Raw genomic sequence first — 17,467 nt, forward strand, 5'->3', positions numbered from 1 at the left:
CTCCTTCTTTCTCTCTTTATTTTCTTTCTTGACAGGGCTACACTCTGTCACTCAGCCTGCAGTGCAGTGGGACAATCATAGCTCACTGCAGCATCCATTACCAGGGCTCAAGCAAAGCTCCCACCTCAGCCATCCAAGTACCTGGGACCACAGATGTGTGCCACCATGCCTGGCTAATTTTTAAATTTGTTTGTAGAGACTGGGTGTCCCAGACTGGTCTCAAACCCCTGGCTCAAGCCATCTTCTCCCTTCGGCCTACCAAAGTGCTGGGATGATAGGTATGAGCTACTGTGCCTAACCAAACTCAGTTTCTACCAGAAGCTGGTAGAAAACTTCTACCTCCCCAGCTTTTTACCCAGCTCAGGCTGCCTGGAGGGGAGGGATGTGGTCCCACTCCGCCATCAGCAGGACTGAGCTACCCTGCAGGACAGACACATGGCATCTCCAGGCCTGGTTGTATCTTATTCACAACCTCTTTTTTTTTTTTTTGAGACGGAATTTCACTCCTTTTTTCCAAGCTGGAGTGCAATGGTGCCATCTCAGCTCACTGCAATCTCTGCCTCCCGGGTTCAAGCAATTCTCCTGCCTCAGCCTCCCAAGTAGTTGGAATTATAGGCGAGAGCCACCATGCATGGCTAGTTTTTTGTATTTTTAGAAGAAACCAGATTTCACCATGTTAGCCAGGCTGGTCTCGAACTCCTGACCTCAGGTGATCCACCCACCTCAGCCTCCCAAAGTGCCGGGATTACAGGCGTGAGCCACCGCATCTGGTCTACAACCTCTTTATTGAGCTCTTGCTGTGTGCCACACCAGGCCCTGGGCACTCCAAGGAGCTTGTAAGTGCAGGTAGGAGGCAGTTCAGGCATAATGATAGTTCGGTGAAGGAGAGGACTGCTTCCCACACAGGCAAAGTTGAGCCAGTCACTCTGCCTGGAGTGGGCCTGGTAGGGGTCCTCAAAGACACTACCTGAAAACTAGGGTTATATCAGGGGCAGCAGGAAGGAGGGCATTCTGTAGAGGGGACAACTTGAGCAAATGCCTGGAGTTAATGCTTAGCAACCTAAGGGTTGAGAGGTGAGGTGTGGTCTTTAGTCCAGGACTTCTTTCAAGCAAGGGGAGAGAGGTGGCTGGACAAGTAGGTGGGGGGCCCAGGTCAGTCGGTCTTAATAGGCCAAGCTGATTGATCTTAATCCTGTGGGTGATGGAAGCCACTATGGGAGGATTTTTTTTTTCCGGGGATGGTCTCGCTGTGTTGCTCAGGCTGGTCTTGAACTCCTGGGCATGAGCCATCCTTCCACCTCAGCCTCTTGCCACTACAGGCCCATGCCACTGTGCCCAGCTTCAGGGGAGGATTTTTGTTCGTTTTCAAGACAGTGTCTTGCTCTGTCACCCAGGCTTGAATGCAGTGGCGCCATCTCATCTCACTGCAACCTCCTCCTTCCGAGTTCAAGTGGTTCTCTGCCTCAGGCTCCCGAGTAGCTGGGATTACAGGCGTGTGCCACCAGGTCTGACTAATTTTTGTATTTTTAGTAGAAATGATTTTCACTGTCTTGGCCAGGGTGGTCTTGAACTCTTGACTTCGTGATCCACCTGCCTCAGGCTCCCAAAGTGCTGGGATTACAGGCGTGAGCCACTGCACCTAGCCGGCCAGGTGGGAGTGATTTTAGGATGGAGTGACAGGCTGAGGCGGGGGCTGGGAGGCTTGCAGCAAGGGCCTGGATATGGGGACATGGAATGGAGAAGCCATTCAGAGGCATCTGGAACCAGTGAGGCCTCTACTCAGGAGGAGCTGGAGGGTCTTGGTTTGCCCCTCCCCGCAGCCTCCAAGATGGAAAACCTTAAAAACAGCCCAGGCAGGGGGAGGGAAGGAAGACAAAATCAAGCCCAGTTTCTTTCTTTCTTTTATTTTAGCCTCTACAAACCTGTGGAGGCTGCATTTCCACATTGGTGTAGAACAGTTAACCCCGATGGTCTCCGGGGCTGCTTCCTGCTGCAGTGCCTTAAGGTGTGAAGCAACCGTTCTCTCATTCCCGCCGCAGAAGTGGCTTGTGGGTGCTGGCCTAGGAGGTGCTAGGTGTCCCCAAAGGCTCCTGTGTGCACGCGCAGTCGGGGCCTAGCCAGGCCCAGACCAGACCTGGAGCCAGGGTCCACTCCCCAGTTTCCCCAAAGACCCTGAGGCAAGAATCTGGCTGCCAGAGGTTTATTTGGGAGCATCCCAGGAAGCCCAAGGAGGGAGTGGGGAAGGAGGCAGGGGAGGAGCCCCTCAGGAGGTACATGAATGAGTGGGTTACTGCTTTGGGCAGTGGAGACTCCATCTTGCTGGGCATCCTCCGAGAGTTTATGTAGAATACACTTCAGAATTGTCCCGCTCAAGGACAATGAAGCTGAGGTCCTGCTCCTTATTGACTCAGGGTTGCTCCTGGGGACATTAACCCCCCAACACTTCCAGCCTGCCCAGTGCATGGACTGAGCACACGACTGTGGCCGCCAGAGAAGCCTGTCGGGCTGTGACACAGGAAACTGTCGGCATCCATGGGAACTCTAGCAGTGTCCGCCATGCCAGGACCCGGGGACATGGGCAGGTGCTGCTGGTGTCTGCTAACCCTGGAGGCCCATGCCTCAGAACTGGTCAACTGGGCCAAGGCCTCCCTAAGGCCCAGTGGCTCTCATGGGAAATGTCAGGTGACACAGAGTCACAGACCCCAGCCAAGGACTCCCCATCCAGAGAGGTCTCAGAGGTAGGAGTGGCCGGTGGGGCAGGCCTTGACTCAGGACACCACCCTCTGCTGCAGACACTGGGCCAGGTGCCTGTGCCGAAGGACCCGGGGCATCGCAGGGGGGAATGGGGAGGAGGGGCAGGCAGCAAGGGCTGCCCGGAGTGCTCGGAAGGCCCCCTGCCCCACCAGATGGACTCTGGCAGGGCCCACGCTGCCCCAGAACCGCAGGGACTTGTAGCGGGGAGACACTTCCTGAAGGCAGTGGTCCAGCTGGGAACAGAATGGCTTGAGTGAGCTGGTGTGTGGTCGTGAGTGCGCACATGAGGCATGTGTGGCTGTGCCCAGGCTACATGTGTTTAGAAGTTCTGGGTGGACAGATGTGTGTCTGTGGGGGTCACCCCTCCCCTCCCAGAACCTTCTTCTCCCCCACCCCTTCCCTCCCCATCAAGCCTGATCTCCATGGCACCCCGGAGTGTGAGAGTGAAGGGGCCTACAGGCAGACCCTGGCCTCGTCTCCTTTACCTTGTCTCGATTTTCCTCCGACAGATTCCTCAGCCCCCTCAGCTCCACAAACACCTCGTAGTGGGGAGCAGAGCCCACAGCAGAATCTGTGAACAGACCCCATGTGCACACATACTTCCAGTGAATGGGCAACTGCCAAGTCCAGTACCCTCTGCCACCACCTGTTCTTCCCCACTCTGAGGTTCACAGGGAAAAAAGAGTTTCTTCTTGGGGAGTGGGGTAAATAGAGAGGGTCCTAGAGCTTGATCCTAAATGGGAGACAGAGCAGGAAAGAAGATGGGTAGAAACTGCAGCAGGATGGATGACAGTTAGATGCAGGGAAGCACTTTTGTAGGAGTGGCAAAGGAAGCTGACTCTTATCTCTTTCTGAGCAGGGAAGTGGGGGAATGGCTGGGCTGGGGTCCACTCCCATGCAGAATTACCCATTTCTTCCCCCACACTTTGCTGCATACAGGAAAACCAAGGAAAAATGAAGTTTGGGAAGAAGGCAGGCCCCTCTGGGACAGGTGATGCAGAGGAGAGACTATCAAAGCTTTGGAGTTGAAGGGTAGCCAGCCCAAGAATGGTAGGCAGGAGCCGGAAGGGAAGCTCACCCAGAATGCTGCTCTCCACACAGCCATGGTCCAGCAGGTTGGCCCCCGGCCACTGCCCCACTGCCCGGCCCAGGGCCTCAGAGAACAGGTCCTCACCAATATCTTCCCCTCGCACACTCAGGGTCTGGCTCAGCCTGAAGAGGAGGCAGGGAGAGGTGGTGGAGCCCAGGACACAAGGATGGCCCTTCCGCTCCCCAGGGTCACCTACCTGCCGATGAACCTGACGACTGGACACTGATTGTAAGCACCAACCACTTGCACCACATCACCCAGGCGGCACCTGATGGGGTGTGAGTGGGAGTGAGCTCAGGCCTGAGGGCTCCTAAGCTCGTGCTCCAGGCACCAAACAACCCAGAGGGCCCAAGGTAGCAGGGGCTGCACAGGTGATCACCTGGTGAGGCTGGCACGGTCTGTCAGCACCAGCTCATACTCCTCACCCTGCTGGGCCTCGGCCAAAAGGAGAGTGGAGGCAGCTTCCTCCTGGGTGCCTTCCTTGACTGGGAGCAGCTCGATAAAGAGGGGTCCAGGGGGCAGAAGGTAGAGCCTGTGGGGCTGCTCTGGCTGTAGGTTTAGGCCGAGCACCCCTGTGGAAGCCAAGCAGCATCCTCAGCGTCTGCTGGTGCCATTGCTTTCTGCCAGGCTATAGCCCCTCCTGGACCCCAGGCCCGATCCTCTGAGCACCTGATCCTCCTGCTGCCCTTCCACCCTATCCTTCCTGGCTCCCCCAGGCTCAGCGGGCTGCCTCTTAGGCCCTCACTGGAAAGAGGAGGTGGCAGAGCCGAGAGTCAATCCTGGTGCCACATAAATTTGTGTAAGACTCTTTTTTTCTTTTTTTTTGAGACAGAGTCCCGCTCTGTCACCCAGGCTGGAGTGCAGTGGTGGTGTGACCTCGGCTCAGTGATTCAGTGATTCTTGGATTCAAGTGATTCTCCTGCCTGAGCCTCCAGAGTAGCTGGGATTACAGGCATGTGCCACCACACCCAGATAATTTTTGTATTTTTAGTAGAGAGGGGGTTTCACCATGTTGGCCAGGCTGGTCTCGAACTCCTGACCTCAAGTGATCTATCCGCCTTGGCCTCCCAAAATGCTGGGATTACAGGCGTGAGCCACCACGCCTGGCTGCCTTTTTTTTTTTTTTGAAACAGCGTTTTGCTTTGTCACCCAGGCTCTAGGCTGTAGTGCAATGGTGTAATCTCGGCTCACTACAACCTCCTCCTCCCAGGTTCAAGCAATCCTCCCACCTCAGCCTCCCAGGTAGCTGGGATTACAGGCATGTGCCACCATGCCCCACTCGTTTTTGTATTTTTAGTAGAGATGGGGTTTCCCCATGTTGGCCAGGCTGGTCTGGAACTCCTGACCTCAAGTGATCTGTCTGCCTCGGCCTCCCAAAATGCTGAGATCACAGGCGTCAGCCACTGCACCCGGCCGCAAGAATCTTAACCTATATGAGCCTGTGTTTCTTCACTTGTAAAAGGAGGCTGCTGACTCCAGCATACAGCATGCTGGGGACAATTAAATGAGATGATTATGTAGGACCCAATGCATGGCTGCTTGCTATGTGACCTCTGACCTTTGCCCCCACCTCACTGCCCTTGAATCCCACTGACCTCCAGAGGCCGCATAAGCAGGAGAGAAGAAGGCTAGTCCTTGGCACCACAAGGCCCCGAGGGCAGCCACAGCCTCAGCCTGGCCTCCTGCATCCAGAGTCACCACCACCTGCAGCTTTGGCCACAGCCGAAGAGCCAGTCCTCGGGGTCCCTGCTCTAGGGCCTCCCGCAGCTCAGCAGCCCGTTCAGGGAGAGGCGCTCCAGGGTTCCCGGCAGCTATCGCCCCTGCCAGCTCTTCACTGTCAGCCTCCAGGCCCAAGAAGACATCCAGGAGTTCGACCGCAGTCCTGGCCTCCAGTGCCCTCAGCCCTGGGGACCTCAGTGCCTCCAGCAGGAGGACCCTAGGGTCCTTGGTTCCAGGGGTGCTAACCCTGCCCAGGGCCTTCCCAGGCCAAGGCAGGGATTGGGGCCAAGGGGATGTGAGGGTCAGACAGGCAGCACTGCCCTGAGCCAGTACTTCTGGGTAGGCCTTGTTTAGGGCTACCAGACCCAGCAAGGTGGCCTGAGGAGGAAAGAGAGTGTGCCAGCCTGGTTTCAGGGCCAGACCCAGAGCCCCCAGTTTGAGGGTTCTTTCCCACCGTGATAGGAGGGTTTGGCGGGTGGGACTGGGCTCTGGGGATCCTAGTTACCTGCAGAGAGGCCTCCCCCAGGTCCGGGTGTGAGGTTGGGGGCAGTAGTTGCTCTCTGCTCTCTTCCTCCTGGGTCTGGGTGGCCTTGGTCAAAGGGAGATGATTCCGGAAGGTGCTTATGTCTGTAGCCCCAATGACAACAGAAATGCCTTAGGAAGCCACAGTTTCCCAAGAGTTTCAGGCAAGACTGGTGAGACCCTTGAGGGAGGAGCCAAGATTAGGCCTGGGGTAGAGGGGATATAAGGACCCAGCATGGGAAATTCATCTTGGACAAGAGAGCCAGTCATGGGCATCTGGGTCAGGGCACTCTGTTGGCAGTGGAGGAGGCAAGGGGGCCATTAGGCTCCAGAATCCGACGGTCCTGTGGGGTTTCTTTCTCTTGGAGTCACCTCCCCAGACCCTGGAACTCACCTGTGCTCCCCCTCAGGGGGCAGTGAGGGCGCTGGGCTCCCTGTAGACACCACCTCAGGGCCTGCTGCTGGCTCTGGTGCATGTAGAGCGTGCTCTGCTCCAGCTTCCGCCGCTGCCAGGTGGCTGCCCAGCCCAGGGCCCTCCATGCCACTTGGTGCTGGAGGCCAGCAAGCCAAGACAGCTTGGCATCCTGGGACCGCCACTGTCTGAGCAGGGCCAATGTTGGCAGCAGCAGCAGCAGCAGAAGCAGCAGAAGTGGCCATAGCAACATCTCCAAGCAGTTCCTGGGAGAAGAACGGAACCCAGATATGGGGACATGCAGGAATTACCCATTTCTTTTTTTTTTGAGATGGAGTTTTGCTCTCGTTGCCCAGGCTGGAGTGCAATGGTGCGATCTTGGCTCACCGAAACTTCTGCCTCCCAGGTTCAAGAGACTCTCCTGCCTCAGCCTCCCGGGTAGCTGGGATTACACACGTGCACCACCACGCCTGGCTAATTTCTGTATTTTTTAGTAGAGATGGGGTTTCTCTGTGTTGGTCAGGCTGGTCTTGAACTCCTGACCTCTGGTGATCCGCCCACCTCGGCCTCCCAAAGTGCTGGGATTACAGGCGTGAGCCGCGGCGCCCGGCCTAGGAGATACCGATTTCTTTCCCAATACTATTCTGCATACAGGAAAACCAAGGAAAAATGAAGTTTGGGAAGGCAGGCTCCTGTGGGACAGGGGATGTGGAGGAGAGACTATCAAGGCTTTGGAGTCCCACTGACCTGAGTTCAGATCCTGCCTCTGCCCTGCGTTAGCTGCAGGGCCCCGAGTAATTCAGTGGGCTGCACTGAGCTCCGTTTCCTGATCTGAAAAATGGGAATAAGAATACCTTTCTCAGAAGGTAGGGGCAGGCTGGGTGAGGTGGCTCACACCTGTAATCCCAGCACTTTGCGAGGCTGAGGCAGGAGGATCTCTTGAGTTCAGGAGTTTGCAACCAGCCTGGGCAACATAGGGAGGCTCTATCTCCAAAAATTTGAAAAACTAGCCCAGCATGGTGGCACACCCGTAGTCCCAGCTGCTTGGGATGCCGAGATAGGAGGATCCCTTGAGCCCAGGAGGTTGAGGCTGCAGTGAGCTGAGACTGTGCCACTGCACTCCACCTTGGGCAACAGAGTGAGATGCTGTTTCAAAAAAAAAAAAGAAAGAAAGAAAAAGGAAAAAAAGGCACAGGAAGGGCTTGGCACAGGGTCAGGCACACAGCAGCTGCTTAACACCATCTCTTGCCCATTCCTGAGTGGCTTTGCTTTCTCTCGGGATCCACCCCGTCCCAGCTCCTTGTCCCTCCTGAGCCCTCCTGTGGGGTCCATACCCACATGCACCTGTCACAGCTGGCTTCTGCCTACTTCCCGCACAGCATGGAGGCCCCTGGGTCTCAGCACAAATCCGGTCAGAAAGAAGGAGCGATGACTTTAAAGAGCTGCGCTCCAACTGGGAAATCCGGCCACCAGGCCTGAGGGAGGAGCTGGGCGGAGGGTGGGGTTGCTCTTAAAGGGGCAGGTTGCTTACGGGACTGTAGGTCGGACGCTAGCCCAGCCTGGCAGTTGAGGGAGTTAGGGCCAGACTGGCATGGTCCGAAACTCATGCAGGTGAAGGAAGAGAAAGGTGTTTGTGGGAAAGAGCACCGTTGAGCTGGAAGGGCACACTTTTCCCTTAAGCAGCCTCAAGCTTAAGAACTCTTAAAACCCCAGCTCTCCCAACTCAGAAATTTTCTCCCTCCAGGTAGCAGAGAAAGAAAATAATTTTATTATCGAATAAACATCCAACCAGAATGTGATGTGGCTGACAGGTGATCTGCTAAGAGCTTGCAGAGACAGAAGGAAATCTCACTTTTTTGTATAGCCAAATGCATACAACCCATTACATACATGCTTTCAAGATAAACAATCACCAGTCTTCAAGTAAGAGGACTTGACGACACCGCTTGTCACATAGAGTTTATCTTTTTTTTTTTTTTTTTGAGACAAGTCTTGCTCTGTCGCCTGGGCTGGAGTGCAGTGGCACAATTTTAGCTCACTGCAACCTCCACCTCCCGGGTTCAAGCAATACTTCTGCCCCAGCCTCCCGAGTAGCTGGGATTATAGGCTTGTGTCACCACACCCAGCTAAATTTTGTATTTTTAGTAGAGACGGGGTTTCACCATGTTGGCCAGGCTGGTCTTGAATTCCTGACCTCAAGTGATCCACTGGCCTTGGCCTCCCAAAGTGCTGGGATTACAGGCATGAGCCACTGTGCCCAGACAGTCACATATAGTTTATCTTAACTTTACCTGGTTACTGGGTGACCATCTGTGTTAGCTTACCAGCTTTATTCCAAAGAAAATTACAAACCTCTCTCTTTTTTTTTTTGAGACAGATTTTTGCTGTTGTTACCCAGACTGGAGTGCAATGGCACGATCTCGGCTCACTGCAACCTCCGCCTCCTGGGTTCAAGCAATTCTCCTGCCTCGGCCTCCCGAGTAGCTGGGACTACAGGCGCGCACCACCATGCCCAGGTAATTTTTGTATTTTTACTAGAGATGGGGGTTTCACTTTGTTGACCAGGATGGTCTCGATCTCTTGACCTCATGATCCACCCGCCTCAGCCTCCCAAAGTGCTGGTATTATAGGCGTGAGCCACCACGCCCGGCCTCTCTCTCTCTCTTTTTTTTTTTTTTGAGACAGGGTCGTGCTCTGTTACCCGACTGGAGTGCAGTGGCGTGATCATAGCTCAACCTCCTGCACTCAAGTGATCCTCCTGCTTCAGCCTCCAGAGTGGCTGGAATTACAGATGTGCACCGTCACTCTCAGCTAATTTTATTTTTTATAGAGACGGGACCTCTCTATGTTGCCCAGGTTGTGTGCTCTTGACCTAGGCCCTCAAAACACTAAGACACTCCCTTCCTCCTCTCACTGGCCTCCGGGTACCTCTGAGAAGAGAGGTTCTACCTGATGAGTACCTCTCCTCGTCACAGCTGAGCTTCTTTCAACAGATCTGTTCTCACTCTCTGGCTAACTCACCTCACTTTCACTTTTTTCCTTGCTGAAGTCTTGCATTTGCTTTTATTATTTATTTATTTAGAGACAGGGTCTCGCTCTATTGCCCAGGCTGGAGTTCAGTGGCATTGCAACCTTGGACTCCTGGGTTCAAGCGATCCTCCCACCTCAGCCTCTGAGTGGCTAGGACTACGGGCATGTGCCTCCATGTCCAGCTAATTAAAAAAAATTTTTTTAGATAGGGGTCTCATTGTATGCCCATGCTGGACTGGAATTCCTGGTCTCCGTGATCTTCCTACCTTGGCCTTCCAAAGTGCTGGAATTACAGGTGTGAGCCACTGGGTCTGACCCAATAACAGCTTTATTAGATATAATTCACACACCTTACAAATCACTCATTTAGTGTACAATTCAAGAGCTAGCACATCCAGAGATATGTGCAACTAACACCACAATTTTATCACATTTTCATCACCTCAAAAATAAACCCTGGGGAGTCTCTCTGAGCCTACTCTAGCTCAGGCATCTGCCCATTCATTAAATACATTAAAAAAAAAAAAAAAAAACCCAAACCTGGGCGGGGTGTGGTGGCTCATGCCTATAATCCCAGCACTTTGGGAGGTCGAGGTGGGTGAATAACCTGAGGTCAGGGGTTCAAGACCAGCCTGGCTAACATGGCAAAACCCCGTCTCTACTAAAAATAACAAAAATTAGGAAGCTGCTGAGCTCTTCCCTGGTTATTGTACGTCTAAAGGCCGAGCAGCCCCGTAGCAAGGATGCCGTGTAGAAGCTGAAGCTGCACCTCCTGCATGGCCCCTTTGGCCAGCTGGGCCCCTCAGATGAGAGCTGCGCCCAGGCCAGCACCAGCCACTCAGTGACCAGCAGCGGCACCCCCCTCTGCAGTTGGCTCTCCTGCTGCTGTGCCCTGGCAGCCAGGTCTGCTGTCCCAGATGGCAACCACTGCAGCTGGCGTGGCTGTGGGCTCTGCTGTGGGGCACACACTGGGCCACACCATTACTGGGGGCTTCAGTGTTAGAAGTGATCCCGAGCCTGCGAGGCCTGACATCACTTACCAGGAGCCTCAGGGAACCCAGCCGGCACAGCAGCAGCAGCCTTGCTTCCCAGAACCAGGGTGACATCAAGCTCTGTGAGAGTTTCAGTGAGGTGCTGAAACAATGCCAACTTGCAATAACTGGAGAAATGGAAAACCAGCTCTCATAACCAAGTTAACTTAATATAAAAATTTAATTAATAGTGAAGGTATAAAGTGTAATCATCAGTTAAACCTCTCCTGTCATTCCTAGCTTCCTTGCCTCTGAATTGAAATGGAAGGGGGTGTTCCTACTCTGTAGAATTTGGAGCTGGTCAAATGTTTGTGTGGCCTCCTTAAACTCGCTGTTATGATTTTATTCTTTGTGAGTTAATTAGAATAAAGTGATTTTCTTCCAAATAAATAAATAAATAAATCAAGTAACAAAAATTAGCCAGGTGAGGTGGCATGCACCTGTACTCCCAGCTACTCGGGAGGCTGAGGCAGGAGAATCACTTGAACCCAGGAAGCGATGGTTGCAGTGGGCTGAGATGGCACCACTGCACTCCAACCTGGGCAACAAAGCCAGACTCAGTCTCAAGAAAAAAAACACACACACACACACAAAAACCCCAAACCCTGTATCCTTTCACTATTACCTCCATGCTCCTTCCCAGCCTCTCAGCAACCTCAAGTTTACTTTCTGTCTCCATGGATTTGCCTATCCTAGACATTTCCTATGAATGGCATCATATAATATGTGGTCTTTTGTACTTGGCTTCTTTTTTCTTGCTGTCACCCAGGCTGGAGTGCAGTGGCGTCATCACACCTCAAGCGATCCTCCCACCTCAGCCTCCTGGGTAGCGGGGCCTACAGGGGTGTATTGGCATGTCCAGCTAATGTGTGTATTTTTTTTGTAGAGATGGGATTTTACTGGGTTGTCCTGGCTGGTCTTAACTGCTGCACTCGAGTGACTGCTGGGATTACAGGCACCCGCCACCACGCCCAGCTAATTTTTTATATTTTTAGTAGAGATGGGGTTTCACCATGTTGGCCAGGCTGCTCTTGAACTCCTGGCCTCAAATGATCCATCTGCCTCAGGTTCCCAAAGTGCTGTGATTACAAGAGTGAGCCACCGCACCTGGCCCAGATTTTTAATCTTTTTTTCCTGTTTTTGAGACTGTATATAATTTCCATGAATCTGTCCTCAAGTTTGCTATCTCCTGCCTTTTGAAATCTGAGGCTCTCTAGCAAATTTATTTGTTTCTGCATTTTTTTTTTTTTTTTTTTTTTTTTTTGTGAGACGGAGTCTGGCTCTGTCACCAGGCTGGAGTATAGTAGCACAACCTTGGCTCACTGCAACCTCCACCTCCTGGGTTCAAGTGATTCTCCTGCCTCAGCCTCTCTAGGCCTTTAGCTGTGCTTGCCTTGTGTTTTCTTTACTCCTATTTGTTCTTTTTTTTTTTTTTTTGAGACAATTTCGCTCCTGCTGCCCAACCTGGAGTGCAAAGATACGATCTCGGCTCACTATAACCTCCACCTCACAGTTTCAAGCGATTCTCCTGACTCAGCCTCCTAAGTAGCTGGGATTACAGGTACGTACCACCACGCCTGGGTAACTTTTTGTATTTTTTAGTAGAAAGGGGGTTTCACCATGTTAACCAGGTTGGTCTCAAACTCCTGACCTCAGGTGATCCACTCACCTCGGGCTCCCAAAGTGCTGGGATTGATTACAGGTATGAATCACTGTGCCCAGCCTCGAGCTGACTCAAAGAAAAAATAGGGCCAGGTGCAATGGATGACCAGGCACCGTGGCTTATGCCTGTAATCCCAGCACTTTGGGAGGCCGAGGCGGGTGGATCATCTGAGATCAGGAGTTCAACACCAGCATGGCCAACATGGTGAAACCCTGTCTCTACTAAAAATACAAAAATTAGCTGGATGTGGTGGCACCTGTAATCGCAGCTACTCAGGAGGCTGAGGCACGACAGTATCTTGAACCTCTGAGGCAGAGGATGCAGTGAGCTATCATGCCACTCTGCACTCCAGCCTGGACGACAGCGCAAGATTCACTCTCAAAAAAAGAATCAGCTGGAGTTGCTCAGTGTCATGCTCAGTGCATGTTCTTTTGCGTAATGACTTTTGGGATGCCTTGACTGCAGCAGGAACCAACATCCTGGCATCATCAGTTGTGCTAGCTGCGTTTCTCCAACTGTGAGCCTCTGCGGGAGGGAACCAGTTCATCCCACACACAATGCTGAACTCAGGGCCAGGTACTCTAAATGTGCTGAATCTTAAGGACGAGCTTTCCAGAGTCAGGAGGCTAGAAGATGAAGACCATCATTCTCATTTTCAAAACATCACATGAGCAGAAAGGTATGAAAGGCCCCATCTACCATCAGAGCTAATGACGTGCCCTCTGAGGCAGCCAATTCCTGACCAGTTCCCTTTTTCAGGGTCATGCTGATGAACTGAAACTTTCCCTGTTCAAGCTGCCCTCCCTTGGCACATGACAGAAAAAAGTAACAACAGGACTCAATACCATCCCTTCAGAGGAAGCCTTTATTGTAACATAAAATACACAATTTTGTGACTGCCCCAAATTGTACACAATACTTTTTTTTGGTGGCTAAATAACTAATCTGCCTTGACACTAAAATATGTATCTGAAATAATTTCACAAAGTTTTAAAAAGAAAAATTATAAAAAGTATACTTTCATTTGATTTTAGTCTCCCGCTACCCCCTACAAAACCCTGCACATAGCACACACGGAGCTGAAACATTTGAGGACTTGCGTGTGTCTGGGAGTGGATGGAGGCTGATGGGGTCGAGACACACCACTACCTTTCCTTGTGGTCTGCAGGAGCAGGGAGAAGAGAGAAGATAGAACGCAGAGAGCGAACACACCTTTTGTCAAAAATCTCCCCTCCCTAGGCACAGCCTCGGTAACACCGAGGACAGCTCACAGCTGGAGGAGCAGGGGAACCCCACGCTCAGTGAAGCCACACTCATCGGCTGTCTTCCTCCCAGACCCAGTGCTAACTGCAAAGTGAGCTCCAAGCAGCCCGGGACTGCCTGGCTACTCTGTCCTCAGCAGGCCCTGGGCTGGGTCCACTCCCAACCTGAAAGTGTATCAAGTCCGACCCTCCCAGGGTTGCTGGAACAGAGTGGGAGGTCTCAGAGGCAGGTGCCGGTGAAGAATCTATGGGTGGTGGGCAGGGAGGGGCTCTCTGAGCCTGGGTTCCTGAGCAGTCAGGCTCTCCTTCTCGCCTTCCCTGATGCACCCAACCTCACGGTGGGAATTTTCAAATCCTGAGGGGGAGGGAGGGGCTGAGTGGGATAGGGGTTGCCTGCTCCTCAGAGGCAGTGAGACTCTACTGCCTGGCGTAGAAAAATAAATCAGTGTATGAAACCAAGCCAAGGCAAACGGCAGCTTTAAAAAAGTCATCTTCCAATAAATAATTTACTATAGAGGAATATTTTTCTTTAACAGCAAAACACTGGTAAGTTCAGAAGTTATTTTTGTAAAAAAAATATGTTTATTTACTCTCATGTATAAAAATAAGGTTTTGGGGGCCATCCTCTCCTGGGGGTGGTCATGCCCTTCTTTTGGAGAGGGGGCCGAGGGTGACCTATTAGGCCTTACCCGTAAGCTATTTTAATACACCTGCTCACCCCCTTCGTCCCCCACTGCCTGCCGTAGCCCATTCCTTCCTTCTGGTGTAAAGCTACAGAAGAAATTGTGGAACAAAATTATACTGATGCTTTTTGTTTTGTTTTGTTTCATTTTTATACTTAATCAAACTCCCCAGCAAACCTGGTGACTGCATTTCCCCACATCACCAACACCTGGCACCCAGGACCCCACGCGGGGTGACCCGCTGAGCAAGCTGGCCTAGGTTCAGCCCACACTGCTGCCACCTACTCTTCAGTATGTCATGTATGAACAGAAAAGGGAAATGAGGTGACCTGGGTTCGGATGACCCAGGGCCCAATGCAGAAGAATTCTGATGTCAAATTAGGGTGGGAAGGGGAAAACAAAATAGAAACAGAAACATGATTCAACATTTGCAAAAAGCATTATCCAGAAGCCTGAAGAACACCTCGGACCGTGCATCCACTGGCTCAGAGAAAGGCTGGGCAGCCAGAACAGCAGCTTCCTGGGTAACTAGGCAACAGTCTCAGTACCTGGGAGTCGGGCTGGGCACTCCGCTCTGGCCAGAACACAAAGGGCATCGGCACCGTCAGCTCTCAGTTACACAGCCCTCTTTTCTCCAAACATGTCTGCATATGCACACACCCAGAGGAACTGAGTGGCAATTCCAGGGTGCGGGCGGGCAGGAGGAGAGACGACAAAGAGAGAATGTTAAGGTGGGCTAAGTGTCACGTGAAAAGCCCATCTGAAAACCTGTGACTTCCCTTGCCCCGATGATCTCTGTAGGTTGCCCCTTTCCATTCCTACCCAAGAGCACAGGGGTCGGGGAGAGGGAAGGCTCTCTTTGTCAAAAGGCAGTTATCTACATTTAGGAAGAAAAGCAGAGACAATCACGGTTATATATCAATTGCTTGGCAGACAGAGTGACGAAGACTCACTGGAGCACACATGCTTTCTCCTCCCTTTATCCTTCTCTTATTTGAACAGCCACCATGTCAAAGTCCAGCCACTCTTAAGACACATGGCCAAGTTCCAGGCTTCATGAAACTCACCGACTCCTTTGACAAAGTAAAAACCGCCACAGCCTCTGTCCGTGGCCCCTCTGCTACAGCTACACTCTCAGACAGTGAGAGGGAGAAACACCACAGTGCAAACACACACACACACACACATGCACACACAAACACACTCACACTCCCTTCGCTGGTGCCACCATGCACAGAAACACTAAAGTCACTAGTATTAACACTTCACATTATGAGTATTGTTTCCAAAGAGAAGCGATTCATGGAATTAAAACATCCACAAGACTGATTCCTCTGGCGACGATGAAGAAGCAGCAGACGGGGAGGTTGAGGGTCACGACTGTGCGTGCGGGATCCACTGACTGTCCATCGGCCGGCCCAGGAGCTCCTCCACACGCCGTGCCACGTCCATCGTGTCCTCCAGATCGAAGTCCCCATCGGTGTCAAGGACTGAGTCAGGGCTTGGGAGGGAAAGAAGAGGGATGAAGGGAAGGGGGAAAGGCTGTCAGAGACCACCCCAAGCCCCACAGGACGTGGGTTGGGGGGGCAGTGTGAGCCAGCCTATGCCCTTGGCCTGGGGCTTCATGAAAAAGAACTACCATCCGAACAGCTGGTGTGCAGCAACTTGGACTGAAACATCCTCCCCATACCTCTCACACGGGCTGTCCAGACACATCACAACTCCACTGTCCTTAGAGGAAGAAACGCCTCCATTTTGAGAGGGGAACAGATGGTATCTGCCCAGCCCGACTCTAAACCACTGATCATTTCTGGTCAAATCTCTCCCTCCCAAGGGCCAGAGGCTGGGCCCAGACTGGGTGGCTCTGGATTCTTTGCCCACCACCCCTCCAGGAGACCAGGCTGGGGCCATGTTCCCAGTTCCTCCTCCGTGGACCCCCACAAGAATGCCACCTACTTCTGTGGGTACATGTTATAGTGAGCCTGGGGGCACACGGCTGGGGAGGGGGCCTGGTCCATGTACGTGGCGCTGCTGCCCCCACCGGCATCTGCAGATATGTTCACAAACCTGCAGAAGGAAGAGAACAGAGCTCAGCCACCAGGGAGGCTGGGACAGCTGACTTGGGGAGGGGACCAAGGGGCATCTTTATCTTTCTTGGGGTATAGAAGGACAAAGTGCCCACTGGCCCTGGGGCTCCAGCTGCAGGAGTGGGGCCTCGGGTACTGGCACAGTGTGACCAAGCCCAGGTCCCTCCCCAGGGCTGAGTCAGGTTTCCTGGGGGATCGGAGAGCTGGGCCCAGGATCAGGATGGGAGGCAGGGTCTGGGGGAGGAGGAAAGAGGCAGAAGCAGAGCCGGAGCCACCTGGACACTTACTCAGGGACCACTTGCTTGATCTGTGGCTTCACGTATCCATCAACGGCTTTAGCTGCCAAGGGGAGAACGGTGGTGAATCGAAGCTCTCAAGTGAAATAAAAATGTGATCTTCGTTATGAATTACACCTTTTCTTAGGACAGGACACAACCACCTCACTTGTCTCAGGATATGACACAAGCACTTAATATTTCTTTTTGTTTGTTTGTTTTACAACAGAGTCTTGATCTGTTGTCCAGGCTGAAGTACAGTGGTGCGATCTTGGCTCACTGTGGCCTCTGCCTCCCAGGTTCTAGTCATTCTCATGCCTCAGCCTCCTGGGTAGCTGGAATACAGGTGCACCACCACACTTCGGCTAATTTTTGTATTTTTAGTAGAGATGGGGTTTCACCACATTGCCCAGGCTGTTCTCTGACTCCTGACCTCAAGTGATCTGCCCACCTCAGTCCCTCAAAGTGTTGGGATTACAGGCATGAGCCACCGCACTTGGTCAAGCACTTAATATATATATATATTTTGAGATGGAGTTTTGCTCTTGTTACCCAGGCTGGAGGCAATGGCGCGATCTTGACTCACCGCAACCTCCGCCTCCTGGGTCCAGGCGATTCTCCTGCCTCAGCCTCCTAAGTAGCTGGGATTACAAGCACGCGCCACCATGCCCAGCTAATTTTTTATATTTTTAGTAGAGACAGGGTTTCACCATGTTGACCAGGATGGTCTCCATCTCTTGACCTCATGATCCACCCGCCTCGGCCTCCCAAAGTGCTGGGATTACAGGCTTGAGCCACCGCACCCGGCCAATATTTCAATCTGTTAGGAAGACCTGGTAGAGGAGAAGGTCAACACTGAAACAGACATTCAAGAAATCTTTCAAATTGGCATGGATGTTTCAATAAATTCTTCAAACCACAGAACTATGTGTTTCAATA

General features: G+C 52.5%; 2 protein-coding genes and 1 pseudogene across 12 annotated transcripts in view; 1 reads left to right on the top strand and 2 right to left on the bottom strand.

The window, feature by feature from the left end:
- Positions 1 to 1,888: 1,888 nt before the first annotated feature.
- On the bottom strand, positions 1,889 to 7,907 carry GHDC (GH3 domain containing). 7 transcript variants are annotated; one of them, XR_013535955.1, is made up of 10 exons: positions 7,842 to 7,907; positions 7,245 to 7,328; positions 6,480 to 6,763; positions 6,069 to 6,190; positions 5,440 to 5,941; positions 4,224 to 4,416; positions 4,041 to 4,112; positions 3,833 to 3,966; positions 3,240 to 3,487; positions 1,889 to 2,987 (listed from the first exon to the last, which is right to left on the bottom strand). XR_013535955.1 is itself a non-coding variant. In XM_008997605.5 (10 exons), the coding sequence occupies exons 3-10, from the start codon at positions 6,748 to 6,750 to the stop codon at positions 2,769 to 2,771; spliced, it is 1,599 nt and encodes a 532-aa protein (XP_008995853.3). In that variant the 5' UTR covers positions 6,751 to 6,763; positions 7,245 to 7,328; positions 7,842 to 7,907; the 3' UTR covers positions 1,889 to 2,768. The 7 variants fall into 7 exon arrangements, 4 of the variants coding, with proteins under 4 accessions (XP_008995853.3, XP_078230558.1, XP_035157443.2 ...); XM_008997605.5 differs by having other exon boundaries at positions 3,240 to 3,325; XM_078374432.1 differs by having other exon boundaries at positions 3,240 to 3,325; positions 7,832 to 7,907.
- Positions 7,908 to 10,270: 2,363 nt separating this feature from the next.
- On the top strand, positions 10,271 to 10,858 carry LOC103793340 (coiled-coil-helix-coiled-coil-helix domain-containing protein 2 pseudogene; annotated as a pseudogene).
- Positions 10,859 to 13,068: 2,210 nt separating this feature from the next.
- Positions 13,069 to 17,467, bottom strand: part of STAT5B (signal transducer and activator of transcription 5B) — a 91,833-nt gene continuing 87,434 nt past the window's right edge. For all 5 annotated transcript variants that reach the window (XM_054257106.2, XM_035301561.3, XM_035301559.3 and 2 more), the window contains 3 exons: positions 16,541 to 16,592; positions 16,123 to 16,233; positions 13,069 to 15,667 (listed from right to left, as the gene is read on the bottom strand). In XM_054257106.2, coding sequence (XP_054113081.1) covers positions 15,541 to 15,667; positions 16,123 to 16,233; positions 16,541 to 16,592 — 290 coding nt within the window. In that variant the 3' untranslated portion in view covers positions 13,069 to 15,540. The remainder of the gene's footprint in view (positions 15,668 to 16,122; positions 16,234 to 16,540; positions 16,593 to 17,467) is intronic.

Source organism: Callithrix jacchus, chromosome 5 (genome assembly GCF_049354715.1).
Source record: "Callithrix jacchus isolate 240 chromosome 5, calJac240_pri, whole genome shotgun sequence".
In the NCBI taxonomy this organism is placed as follows: domain Eukaryota; kingdom Metazoa; phylum Chordata; class Mammalia; order Primates; family Cebidae; genus Callithrix; species Callithrix jacchus.

Bases quoted from the DNA above. Each gene is read 5' to 3' on its own strand.
- GHDC (XM_035301552.3), bottom strand. From the start codon at position 6,750: ATGTTGCTATGGCCACTTCTGCTGCTTCTGCTGCTGCTGCTGCTGCCA. The intron at 4,417-5,439 runs GTCAGTGGGATT...TGGCTTCCACAG, and splicing joins TGCTTATGCGGCCTCTGGAG to GGGTGCTCGGCCTAAACCTA. The intron at 3,326-3,832 runs GTGAGCTTCCCT...GTCTGTTCACAG, and splicing joins TGTGGAGAGCAGCATTCTGG to ATTCTGCTGTGGGCTCTGCT.